The sequence below is a fragment of the Etheostoma spectabile genome, chromosome 8, assembly GCF_008692095.1.
Source record: "Etheostoma spectabile isolate EspeVRDwgs_2016 chromosome 8, UIUC_Espe_1.0, whole genome shotgun sequence".
In the NCBI taxonomy this organism is placed as follows: domain Eukaryota; kingdom Metazoa; phylum Chordata; class Actinopteri; order Perciformes; family Percidae; genus Etheostoma; species Etheostoma spectabile.
Genome location: NC_045740.1, coordinates 6161295 through 6173794, shown reverse-complemented (window position 1 = coordinate 6173794; position 12500 = coordinate 6161295). Strand labels below are relative to the sequence as shown.

The window sequence follows — 12500 nt, the reverse complement described above, 5'->3', positions numbered from 1 at the left end:
TTAGTTCATATGGCCTCCTATGGCTTGCAAATGCTAAATAATATTGAAGTGGTTTGTCATGATGTGTTTAGGTTATTTTTATACCTACAAGCAGTAAGCCATTTGAGGTGGGATTAACAGGGATGCTATCCACCTTGTTAGCAAAATTACCAAAATGCATGCCCCTTAACTTGCCATCCCCCCTCTACATCCCCTAGTTGTAGAGAGAGTGCAGGGGCAGAGGTGTTGTTTAATTTGTTAGTCTAGTCTGCCTAAATCATTAATTCTTTATCTGACTAAGGTTTGTGCAATGGCCCCGACTATGGCTCTATAGCCTAATTGGATTTGTAATTGTGACTTTTTCTCTGATCTATAATAGTCTCTAAACTATTAAAACATACAGACCTCTCACAGCAAATACACATAATTTCTGTGATGCAAACTTTTATTTCTTATGTATCAGTACTGGTTTCTGCCTCTGTATTGTGTGTTTCATTCTCTCCACACTCTGCACTGACTGTTTTGATTGTTATGCTCAACAAGAAAAGAGTTGGTTGCTACACAGATTTTCATGTTAATGACATTTAATGTGAGTACACAATATTGATTGAGAAAACACAGTCACATGTGTCTGGTGCACTTTCTGAAGCAGTTAGAATGTTGCAAAAGCTGTTGCAAGGAAACAATATATCCCAGTGTGAACTGGTAAAAATGCATTTACCTGTTTGAGAGAGGAATTTATTCAGTGTTAACAATATCATCAAGAATTTTGAGGGCTCGAGCACATCCAACACTTCAACATGTTGGTATGTTTGTGACCTTGAGATGCCCTTTGCCCAACCCTTTACTATTTGCATTTCAAAAGTGAGAAATGAGATGCAGTTTTAATGCAAATGAGGCAGCACAAGGTGATGTGTTGCTATTTTGGTGAAAAGTGGCCTTTTTGTCGTTAAAAACAGACATCTGATGAACCGGTTTGTTTTCTCTTGTCCTGACAGATGTGTTTTGATAGGTCTGAACTGATTGTACTGCTACTAGAGACTTAACCCAAAATGTTTAGATTTACTGTTATTTTACAAATTTTACAGTAGCCTACAATTATGTAACGAAGCACCTTAAACTGGAGATGCTTTAATAGATTCCAATGGCTCCTTGCTGTGTGAAAACACAGCATGATCTATCAGCATAAATTCAGACTGCTTTTGGATTTTTTACAGCGCCCCATGTTGACCAAAGTCCTGAGTCATTTCAGCTTTATTTTAATGAAATAAAAAAGCACGGAGCTATGGCGACTTTTCACTATTCTGTAAAGATATGGTGATTTCTAGAGAGTATCACTGCTCAGTTGTGATCTTAAAATAGACAGAAGATAAGGATAAGGATTTTCTTCCAATCCCAGCCTGGATCAGGGAAGATGCTGATTAAAATAAAACTCAAGAAAAAAAGTATAAAAAGGGCACAGTGATTTTGCTTTTAAACTTCATTCTTTCTGTCCAAGGTCCCATTATGTGTTCCCACACTAAAACAAAAAACATTATTGTATAAGACTCTAATTTAAATTCAGGTAATTAAACTGTTAATTTTTGATGCTTCCATGATTTTTACATTATATTACACGTCATTTAGCTGACACTATATAAAGTGACTTACAGTTGCTAAATACTAGAAGTTGCATGCCTCTGAAGCAACTAGGGGTTAAGTGTCTTGTTCAGGGACACATTGGTTGATGTATCACAGTGGGAAGTGAACCCACATCTCCCACACCAAAGGCATGTGTCATCCACTGCGCCACCACCACCCATTCCAATGAAGCAAATTAACCAGTGCAGTTTTTTCCACGCATATTTGTAAAAATAAAAAAATGTTTGTTATTGCTATAAAAAAATATTCTACTTTATTGTCATTGTTGGAATAATTAAAATTTTCTACACTTGATTTCAACATAGCAGTACAAACACATTCTGACTGTAGTCACACAAAGCTTATTTGATAGGGAAGTAAAGAGACATTTGATCAAAGAAATGAGCCAAGCTGTCACACATACCTTGTACTGTGAAAAAACACATGTCTCTATAGCTATAGGGTGTAAACTAGTGTTAATTACAGCATGCATGTATTATGAGATTTAGACAAATGGATTGTCATACCCACTAAATCTACTGTCGTCCTCATTGGCAATACAGACCACAAAGCCCTGAAAATGGAAAAGCCATATATTGTGTTGCAAAAGAATTAATTCTCGTCAATTAGACAGACTTCTTGTTTGTGGCAAAGAAAGGCAAATTGAGCTTCTAGAAGGGGATTTCTTGGAACAGTCTGCATTGTTTCTTTTGCCTCAGAGTGTGGGTTTAACAAAACCTTATTTTGTTTGTTAGTGGGATGTATAAAGATTCGGGAAGGAAAGAAGGAAAGCGATTGGCCCTCTTTCAACATTGGTGCATGAATCTGTTAAATTGCATCAAGGTGTTGCTCTCAAGCTGGCGCCCACATTGAAATTACTTGGATTTAGCTCAGATCTAATTTCAATGTTGGCAATTGCATTAAGTAAAATATTGACTTGAGCAACGACAAAAGACTTAATGCAGTTAGAATGCGTGATGTGGTGCATCCCTAGTTGAATAACTTCATTGATCGTGCTTTGTCTGTGTGCAGCAGAGGATGGCAAGGATCAGTACGTGGAGGAGTCAGAGGTGACGTGTGAAACAAAACCAGAGGAGTCATTTCCTTTACAAAAGCCTGTCACCCGTGCTAAACTAGAGGCCCGCACAGATTCACTTCAGGTACCAAGATTCCAGTAATCCACAGTTAATTTTGTCATTGGACCTCTAAGAATCTTAAAAAATGATCAGTTCTGTGATTAGCATCCCTGCATCTGAAATTCATAAAGGAAATCTTGTTGCTTCAGGGAAAGAAACCAGCTATTTCCTCTGGGCTGTTTTTCCGAGATGGGAAAAAGCGTATTGACTACATCCTGGTTTACAAGAAGTCCAGTCCACAGGTGGAAAAGAGGTGCACCTTTGAGAAGAATTTACGGGCTGAGGGTCTAATGCTAGAGAAGGAGGTAAAAAAAAAGTTTGGTTTCAGAAAACTTTTATTTCCTTGATTTCTCGACTCAGTTCTCAAAGTCCTGTGTTTCTTTTTAATCTGAAAGCCCTCCTTGACGAACAACGACATCATGTTTGTGAAGGTCCACGCTCCTTGGGATACACTTTGCAAATATGCAGAGCAGATGAACATCCGAATGCCTTTCAGGTAACTGTCGTTAGAGATATCTATATATATAGATCTATATATATCTATATATATATATCTATATATATAGATATATATATCTATATATATATATATCTATATATATCTATATCTCTTATAGAATAAGATTGAGCTTTAAACTCTGGAAAGTGTGATGCTCAGTTTTTTTCAGTGGCTGGCAACCTCATCCAGATTTTCTAAATTCTTTTTTATTCTTTAAGGAAAAAATGTTACTTTACGGACTGGAAGAGCAAAACCCTGGGCAGGTAAGTAGATTTAAGGTATTGGATTATTTTTCTCTGTTGCACTGTGGGGGCAGGAACCTGGATGCTTCACTGCCTTTAATGAAATTCGTGAGCAACACAGCTGCTGGGCTTGAGCCCTAATGTGAGCTGTGGATGTTGTTTCTGAACTAAAGTTATCAGTCACCTCAGTGAGAAACTCCAACAGAGAAAGTTTTAGTCAAACCATAATTTTTTAAACCCAACTACTGAGTAAATTGGAATTAGTCCAGGACTAATCAACCCTTTAAACAGACTAACTAAGTAAACGGTATGTGTAAAGTCTGGGATTAAATTTTAAATTGGAAAGTCACCCCCTGTATGAGCACTAACTGACTAGTAGCAATAACTGAAATTATTGGAGAGTTGTTTAAAATCATTGATTAGTTGACTGTTGCAATGTTTGTTTAAATTAATATTATTAATTAAACTTCCCAACCTTTTCAAAAAGCACAGCGTCCTGCACATCAGGCACATTGTTGAGAGTAATACTGTAAACTTGACGGTGCTTTTCTATAAAAAACTTGAAATATTTCAGTCAAATGGAGCAGGCTGATCAGCATACTAATTTTAGAGAGATGCACTCGCGCTTTGATGTGATATTCAAGAGTTGCCCAAGCTCTGCACAGCAGTCCAAATTTCCATCTCACTGGAATTCAGACTGAAACAGTCTAACAACAGATCACTGAAATAGTTTTTATAGCAGCATCTTTTGTTTGAACTTTGGTTAACATGCTGCATGTGTATTTATTATGTCTAGTCTATAACCCTCTTTTGCTTTAAAGTTACAATCTGGAATATCTCTGTTTGTTCCCTTTGGTGCCAACTATGGCAAGAAACGATAATTGCATGTGTGTTTTCGAATCTCACTTCACTTATTTTTGAACTTTCATTGTCTGTACCTTTGTCTCTTATTGTTCTGTTCTTTCAACCATAGTAGCTGTTTACTCGCAATACTAGCAGAGATTGGTAAAAATATTAAGCCGATTCACACACAGTCTCTTGCATTGGCACCGCCTACCCTCTCTGTTGGACCAACCACTGCTGGGGGATGGAAAACGTCACAGAAACCAAGCTAGAAGTACTGCAAATGCACAGATGCGTACCGCTTTTATCGCAGGGCCATAAGCTCAATGCCTTCAATGATAGTTTGTGTTTTAAAGACATTTATTTAAATGAAAATCTTCAAGAGTATTACTTCAAAGACCCTAAAACATCAATTGAGATTTATCAATTGAGATTTATCAATTGAGATTTTATTAGTGATCTAGATCCTACATTAATTCAATGTTTTCTGTCAAACATTGAGCAGTTTGGGATAGTTCACAAGAGCAATTTACATATTTGTTGTGCTGCTTGTGCTCCTCTCACTGGTTTGAAATTGGCAGAACTTAGTTGAAAAAAGTTGATGTCACAAATCTGATTGTTCGTTTGTGTTACTTGTTCATTGTCAATCAAATCTGGTGAAGTCACACACCAGAGTCCTGATAAAGCAGATAAGCAGAGTGTCTTACTGTTAAAGCTTTAGTGTATAACTTTTTGCTACATTCAGTGCATTGCCAAAATGAGTTGCTACAAAGCTAATTAAGACTATCAGCTCCACAACTCTCTGTATTTCTCATTATGACTGTGTTCAGACGATTGTGTCGTCTGGTGACATTCCCACGCAGAAACTCGAGTGAAGATAATTACCTTTTCTGAAGAGTCTATACGTTTTTTTTAATCCTCCGTGTTGTCTTTGGCTACTAGCAACTGCGTGGAGGAGGGGTGGGGGCGCGTGCACGGTCGTGACACAAACTACGCACTATAGCTTTAAATTCTAAATAAAAGAATGTAAATGTGCTGTATTTATATAGCGCTTTTCTAGTCTTAACGACTACTCAAAGCGCTTTTACATCTACAGGAGACATTCACCATTCATATGTTCCGATTGACAGGCAACGACTCTACCACTGAGCCACAGCCGCCCTAAAAACACCCTAATATGTTTGTCACTCCAGTGATGAGAGGCAACTACAATTATGTTAAAACCACCGCAATGATGACAGACGTTTATGTGTTATGCTTTGGATGAGCCCTTGTAAAGCTTTAAACAGACAACAGTAAGTGAAGTGTGATATTACTGGTCATAAAGGACTGCTGGTTTTTAACCACTAAACTGAAAACATGGTGTGACTCATGTTGCTTCCATCCTTTGGCTCTGTTTTAAACAGAGTTTATAAATGTTTTTAACCATGCAGATTGATTTACTATATCAATAATCTATCACAAATACAGCACATGCTCTCCGGCTACCGTGTGTTTTCACCCAGAATTCGCATTTATATTTATTCAGTCCATATCAGAACAAAGCCTAACCACATTTTCCAGCAAATCTGGAGAGTGTGCTCTGTGCTTAGTGCCAATTAGCAAATGTTAGCATGCTAACACAATGGTGAACATGGTAAACATTATACCGGCTCAACATCAGCATGTGATCGTTGACACTGTAAGGATGTTAGCATGTTGGTGGTAGCATTTAGTGTACTACCGACTGACAGAGCTGCTAGCATGGCTGTAGACTCTTATTATTGTTTCTATTTCTTAAACTAATTAAACATTTAAAGGACATACAATTTAGGAATTCTGTGCATGCCTTCAGACTTAAACTTTTCTTAAATTATGACTGTAATATAAAGAAACGGAATTATACTCCTTAGGTTTAGGAGTCTCAAGCAACTTGAAAATGAAAAACAATAGTGTGTGTGTGTGTGTGTGTGTGTGTGTGTGTGTGTGTGTGTGTGTGTGTGTGTGTGTGTGTGTGTGTGTGTGTGTGTGTGTGTGTGTGTGTGTGTGTGTGTGTGTGTGTGTGTGTGTGTGTGTGTGTGTGTGTGTGTGTGTGTGTGTGTGTGTGTGTGTGTGTGTGTGAACTTGTTTTTAGTGTGAGGTGATGTGCTTGTCAGGGTTTTGTTAGGGAAAAGGGTTCAGAGCCACAGTTTCAAATCAAAGAAAACAATCTTCATGTTAATCTGTGCTATTAATCCTGTTTTCGCTGTGTCTGCAGCAGGTTTCATCTGAGATATCGTCAGATAAAAAGTTGGCTTCCCAGAAATCCCATGAAGCTGGACAAAGAGGCCTTGCCTGACCTGGAGGAAAGTGACTGCTACACAGCCCCCTTCAGCAGAGCACGCATGCATCAGTAAGGAGGGCATGTACACAGTCCTTTATGCCACCTCAGAAACTCAGTGTCACGTAATGGCAGTGTCTGTGTCAGTAGTGATAGCTGATCGCTATCCCGCTCTGTATTGCTCTGTCTCCTCTCATGCATCACATCCATTTATATACTGAGCTCTGGATGTCAAATTAGAAACCAGCAGTCTTGTATATTTTATAGTTGTGAGTCAGAACCCTCACAATCAAGACAAGCTGATCATAAATAAGATATATCAAAATGTGATGTGCATGAAACAAACTTGAAGCCTTGATGTTTATTTTAAATAACGATGCTGGAATTAAGACAATTATTTTCACCACAAATTGAATTTTAATGAGCTTTTCATTGTTTTTTGCTCAGCTCGTTAAACGCTGTAACTGGATGATATTGACATATTGTTACATGATGAATAACTGAAGGAGTGTGCTGTTACAGCTTCACTATCAACAATAGAGAGACCTTCTTCTCCAATTCCACCAGAAGCAGAATTCTCCATCATGTGCTACAGCGCACCAAGTATGAGGAGGGAAAATTAAAGATGGGTAAGGCACCACGCTCACTGCTTTCACTTCTTGCTTCTTACGTACTAAACAATATTTCTAGCCACATTAGTGTTTAGGGATTTCCATGCTCATTTAAATATAATAATGTACAAGTATCCATCATAATGACATGTTTAGGAGCAGGGGACAGGGTCTGAAATATTTTAAAAATAAATTGTTTGTTTCTGTTAATTGTATAGCTTTATTCACCATTAATTTGACATTACAAAATAATTAATGATTAATTAATATTAAAACTAGTGACAAAGGAACAAAAGACACAATAAGTCTTTATTTTGTATATTTGTATTTTCCTGCTGGATGGTTTGTATTTATTATATCACTACTGTAACCATCAGTGGCATCAAAGAAAGAGACTGGTTTTGCTGTTAGTTAGGCTTAATGCAGTCACAGTTAGGTAGTGGGTGGGATTGTGCCTTTGTTTGTTGTTTTGCTGTGGGTTGCTGCTAAGCTTTTGGTGTCTGTTGTAGCTGATCCCTCCTCTCCTTCTGGCTGTTTTTTTGGTATCAACAGTTACCAAAATGACTGTCTACTCCCACATCTACTATCTTGTCTGCCGCCGACATATTTTGCTGATTAAAGTTTGGCCTTGAAGGGCTAGAACAGATTTCAAGTTAATATTTTAATACTGTTGACCCCTCTACTTTCCAACAAATAAGATCTGGTCTGCAACAAGAGTGGAAAATCCTTTTCAAATCCCCCCCTTCCTTCTCCTGCTCTCAATATCTACAGTTTCAGTCCAGGGATGACAATGCAAATCAATGCAATATTGTCCTCTAGAAAATAACATTTAATGTATTACTGCTTCATACAGTACAGTGCCTGCCGCCACTCTGTTTATTGGGATTTTACACCAAGTAAAAATTGGTTATTTTCAATTGATTGAAACTATTTGAAATTCTAACCTGACCTGAGTGTTTTAGGCTTATAATGTGCTTGTTTAATGCAGCTTGTCACATTTTGCAACACATGCATTAAATTAACTGGACCCATATCTCAATCATGACTGGTACTGATTTTTAATGTGGCATCCTCATGCTTTTCTACAGTAGCTGGTATTACTGCATCCTGTGACATGACATGGTTTATTCTACTGTAGGTATCAATCGGTTATTGGGCAACAACACATATGAGGCTGCATTTCCTCCTCATGAGGTGAGAGGATTTTTTATTTATGCTGAAAAGCTGTTGAGATTTACAAATTTTCAAACTATTAAATTCTTCATGTAATGGATAGTTTCTGACTCTGTCTCATTAGGGTGGTTACAAGAGCAGACACCCAATTAAGACGCACGGTGTCCAGAACCACAGGCATCTTCTGTATGAGCGTTGGGCCCGCTGGGGAATCTGGTACAAATACCAGCCTCTGGACCTCATCAGGTAATCAGTGCTGCATCATGAGCTGTTTTTGGCCATTAAGGAGGACATTTTGGATGTTTTTACATGAGCTCTAGTGTCCTGATAATGAGCCTCGTTCTGTCTTTGATCATATCCAGGACTTATTGTTTGCATAGAACATTAAACAAACAAAATATAACGTGTTAATTATTGAGCTTTAGAATTGCTGGTAGACGGATGTTTTTTTGAAAACTTAGACAGACCCAGACTAGGTGTTTTCCACTGCTTTCAGCTCTAATATATGTGTCAACCATCAGAGATTTTCATCATACTGTTACCATTGTCTCCAGTTGTATTGTGGGAATGTTACAAATAAAGAAGCAGATCTACTTTATGGCAGTATATTGTATTTAAATCAGTATTTTTAGAATAACTATCAAAGACAGTGGCAAAGGGCTCACTCATAGTGATAAACCTAGTGTATCAGCCCTTATCCTGAAACAAGGAAGCAGTTGCCTGATACAGCTAAAACTTAATGAGCTGCTTTACTGGAGGTGTGAAATAATGATGTTTGTGAAATAAGTGTCTTACTCAAGGGCACCCTGACAGCTATGGTTTAGGAGGGAGATACAGTTATTCATTAATTTCCCACCACAGCATTATACTGCGTGACCTTTCAGCCTATTAGCCTTCCTATCCATATGGCTACCACAACCGCCCCAACATTACTGCAAGTGAACATTTCCAAGTTTAATACAGTCAGCACAATTTATTGGGGAATTTTGGCCACACTGTTTCCCCGTCTCTCTTTCAGGCGGTACTTTGGTGAGAAAATCGGTCTTTACTTTGCGTGGTTGGGCTGGTACACCGGCATGTTGATCCCAGCCGCCCTGGTTGGGGTTTTTGTCTTCCTCTATGGTCTCTTCACTATGGACTCCAGCCAAGTCAGGTCAGTTCCCACAATCTGCATACCATAGAAGATGCGCACTACTCCCTTGTATTGATATTAATGTAGAATGTGTAATTTAAAACGCGTATATTCTTGATTGTTGCTGTCCTTTCGTGATTTATTGCTTCACCAGTAAAGAGATTTGTGAAGCCAACACCACCATCATGTGTCCTATGTGTGAGGACACCTGTGAGCCATGGACACTGAGTGACAGTTGTGTCTACGCAAAGGTCAGTGCCATTCCGGTATTCATCCGTAGTCACAACATTTCAGTATGTTAGAGTTTCTCAGTCTCTTCTAGCGTGTTTTAAAGTTGTTACAACCATTATTATGTCCAAAAACTCTCATCACCATAAACTCTAATTAAATTAAAGTATGCCATTTTCACAGAGATCTTGGATATTGAAACAAAAATATATATTTTAAAAGCTTGGTTAGACATTTTTGGACATACGCTTAATTACTTTCTTTACTTGCCAAGAGTCAGAAGATCAATACCACTCTCATGTCTGTCCGTTAAATATGAAGCTACAGCCAGCAGCCGATTAGCTTAGCGGCAAACAGCTAGCCTTACTCTGTCCAACTTGTACAGGTCATTTTTTGTACAGAAACTCTGAAGTACGGTGTTGACACAAATCATGACATGCATTTTATCAAAGTGAAGCTGTTGAAATTGAAAATATATCAAATTAAAATTCAGTTTCATGCCAACATTTCAGGAAGCATTTTTCAGAGCAGCCCTTCATGTGCTTGTGTTTCTAGGTGACCCATCTGTTTGATAATGGCGGCACTGTGTTCTTTGCCATCTTTATGGCTATTTGGGGTAGGTGGAGGCTGTTTTTCTTTCTCCTCTTTTCCTAATTTTGCGAATACTTGTTGTATTTTATCAACTGTGTGCTTTGCTTGATACAAACCGTTTTGGAATTCAAATCTATTTATACAATAGTGTGTCAGGGCTCCTGCTTCCACTCTCCTCTCAACTCCTCCAAACATATTAAGCTTCTCAATCGAGAATTCAGTCCAGTAAACGCTGTGCAGTGCAAATACAGAAGATCTTCACTCTGTAATACATTTGTCAGTACAATAAATCATTGGCAGGTTTTTCTGATTGAACATCTGCACTTGCACTCCCAGTGCCATCCTGATGTAATTAGTAGGATAATTGAACATTTCTCCAGGGGGAGACGGTATCGTTCAGCTGTAGAACTGCACCATGATATATTGCAGCTATGGTTCCCACAGTTATAATATCTTGGTAATGTAGAGTGTGAGCAGCGGCTGGCCCAGATCCATATATCTGCTAGCATGGTAAAAAAAATCACCTGTGCCCAAAGGGAACACTTGGCACATTGTGTTCTGTGTTTGGGCTAAATGAAGGCCAAGGAGAGCCAGAGAGCCAAGGGAGATCCAGCCGTCCTCGCTGGCTGAGGTCTGCAGCTCTGAACCCTGCTTTTGGCAATGTGGACCAAAGTAACAGTACTGCGCCACTGAGTGAGTACACTCTAGGTCTGCTGTGTGTAAGCGTGTGTGTGCAAGGTAGAGATGAAAAATTGGTTAGCCCAAGGGACCGAATGTAGGCATCTGAGAAGGCTGCTTTTCTCTCTCTTGAAACAAAAGTGGGTCAAGCTATATTAAACCTCAACATCTTTAACAACAGTCAAAGTTTTTCTGACTGAGGATTTATATTCTGGAGCTTTATAAGATCACAATTTCTTTATGTGTCCTGAATTTATCTTCATTCCTGGAATCATTTACTGTAGTTTTACTTTTAATGTTTTACCAAATTACACACATTGGGCTGCAACTAACAAATAGTTTAATTAGTATCAATTAATCTGCTGGTTATTTTCTTGATTAAATGGGTAGACTGAAAGATGCCACAAAATGGTAAACATTTCACAGGGGTGGTTGTGGCTCAGTGGTAGAGCGGTTGCCTGCCAATTGGAAGGTTGGTGGTTCGATCCCCCGCCTCTGCAGTCATTGTCGAAGTGTCCTTGGGCAAGACACTGAACCCCGAGTTGCCCCCGGTGCTGCGCATCGGAGTGTGAATGTGTGTGAATGTTTATCTGATGAGCAGGTGGCACCTTGTACGGCAGCCCCGGCCACAGTGTATGAATGTGTGTGAATGGTGAATGTATCCTGTAGATGTAAAAGCGCTTTGAGCAGTTGTTAAGACTGGAAAAGCGCTATATAAATACAGCACATTTACATTTACATTTCCAAATGTCAGGTGTTTTCATGCAATTGCTTGTTTGTTTAAAACCATAAAATATTTATTCTACTATAAACTATGAAATGTAAATAAATGCATCTGGAGATGAGTAATGTTTAGCAGTTTTTCTCAAAAAACTCCTTAATTATTAAAATAGTTAAGGATTATTTTCTGGTCATTGATTAAATGACTCTTTGTTTCAGCTCCAAACAAATGCAATATGTTTTAAATTATGTAAAAAACGAGCCGTGTCAAGGCTGCACAGCACTGATCAAATACTCATGTCAGTTTTCATTAGACGTTCCTCTCGCTGCAACAAAATCCCACATGTATAATATGTCTGTCTAATGAAAACTGACAAAAAGGGCTGAATCAGTAGTATAGTGTTACAGTGTGCTGTCCATCATAGATCATACATGATTGCACTCTTCTTTTCCACTGACTCCGAGGTGAGGTCCTTCTGTCAATGCCGTTGCACTTATACTACTAACACACGTTTTTCCACATATTTTGAACCACATAAATGTTGATTTTAGCCTTTATGTAAGCCTTTTCCCCTGGTGTTATGTACCTGTAATAAACCAGAATACTTAAAGTCTTGACAGAAAAAGATTAACAACAGCTCAAGTCACAATAGATTGCAACACAAAGGAAACAATGCTTCCAGTTTGAATTCTGCCCACAGAAAGCTTCACTTTTGAAGTCTTTTCTTTTAACACAAAAATACACAACA

The 12500-nt window shown here is 38.4% G+C and overlaps 1 protein-coding gene across 6 annotated transcripts in view; it reads left to right on the top strand.

The window, feature by feature from the left end:
• Window positions 1–12500, top strand: part of ano3 (anoctamin 3) — a gene marked incomplete at its 3' end in the record, with an annotated part of 33289 nt that overhangs the window by 14146 nt on the left and 6643 nt on the right. For 2 of the 6 annotated variants that reach the window (XM_032523092.1, XM_032523094.1), the window contains 11 exon segments: window positions 2635–2759; window positions 2885–3040; window positions 3131–3231; window positions 3453–3497; window positions 6556–6690; window positions 7141–7247; window positions 8368–8423; window positions 8527–8648; window positions 9421–9555; window positions 9689–9785; window positions 10318–10378. In XM_032523092.1, the coding sequence (XP_032378983.1) occupies window positions 2635–2759; window positions 2885–3040; window positions 3131–3231; window positions 3453–3497; window positions 6556–6690; window positions 7141–7247; window positions 8368–8423; window positions 8527–8648; window positions 9421–9555; window positions 9689–9785; window positions 10318–10378 (1140 nt within the window). 6 annotated transcript variants of the gene reach the window in all.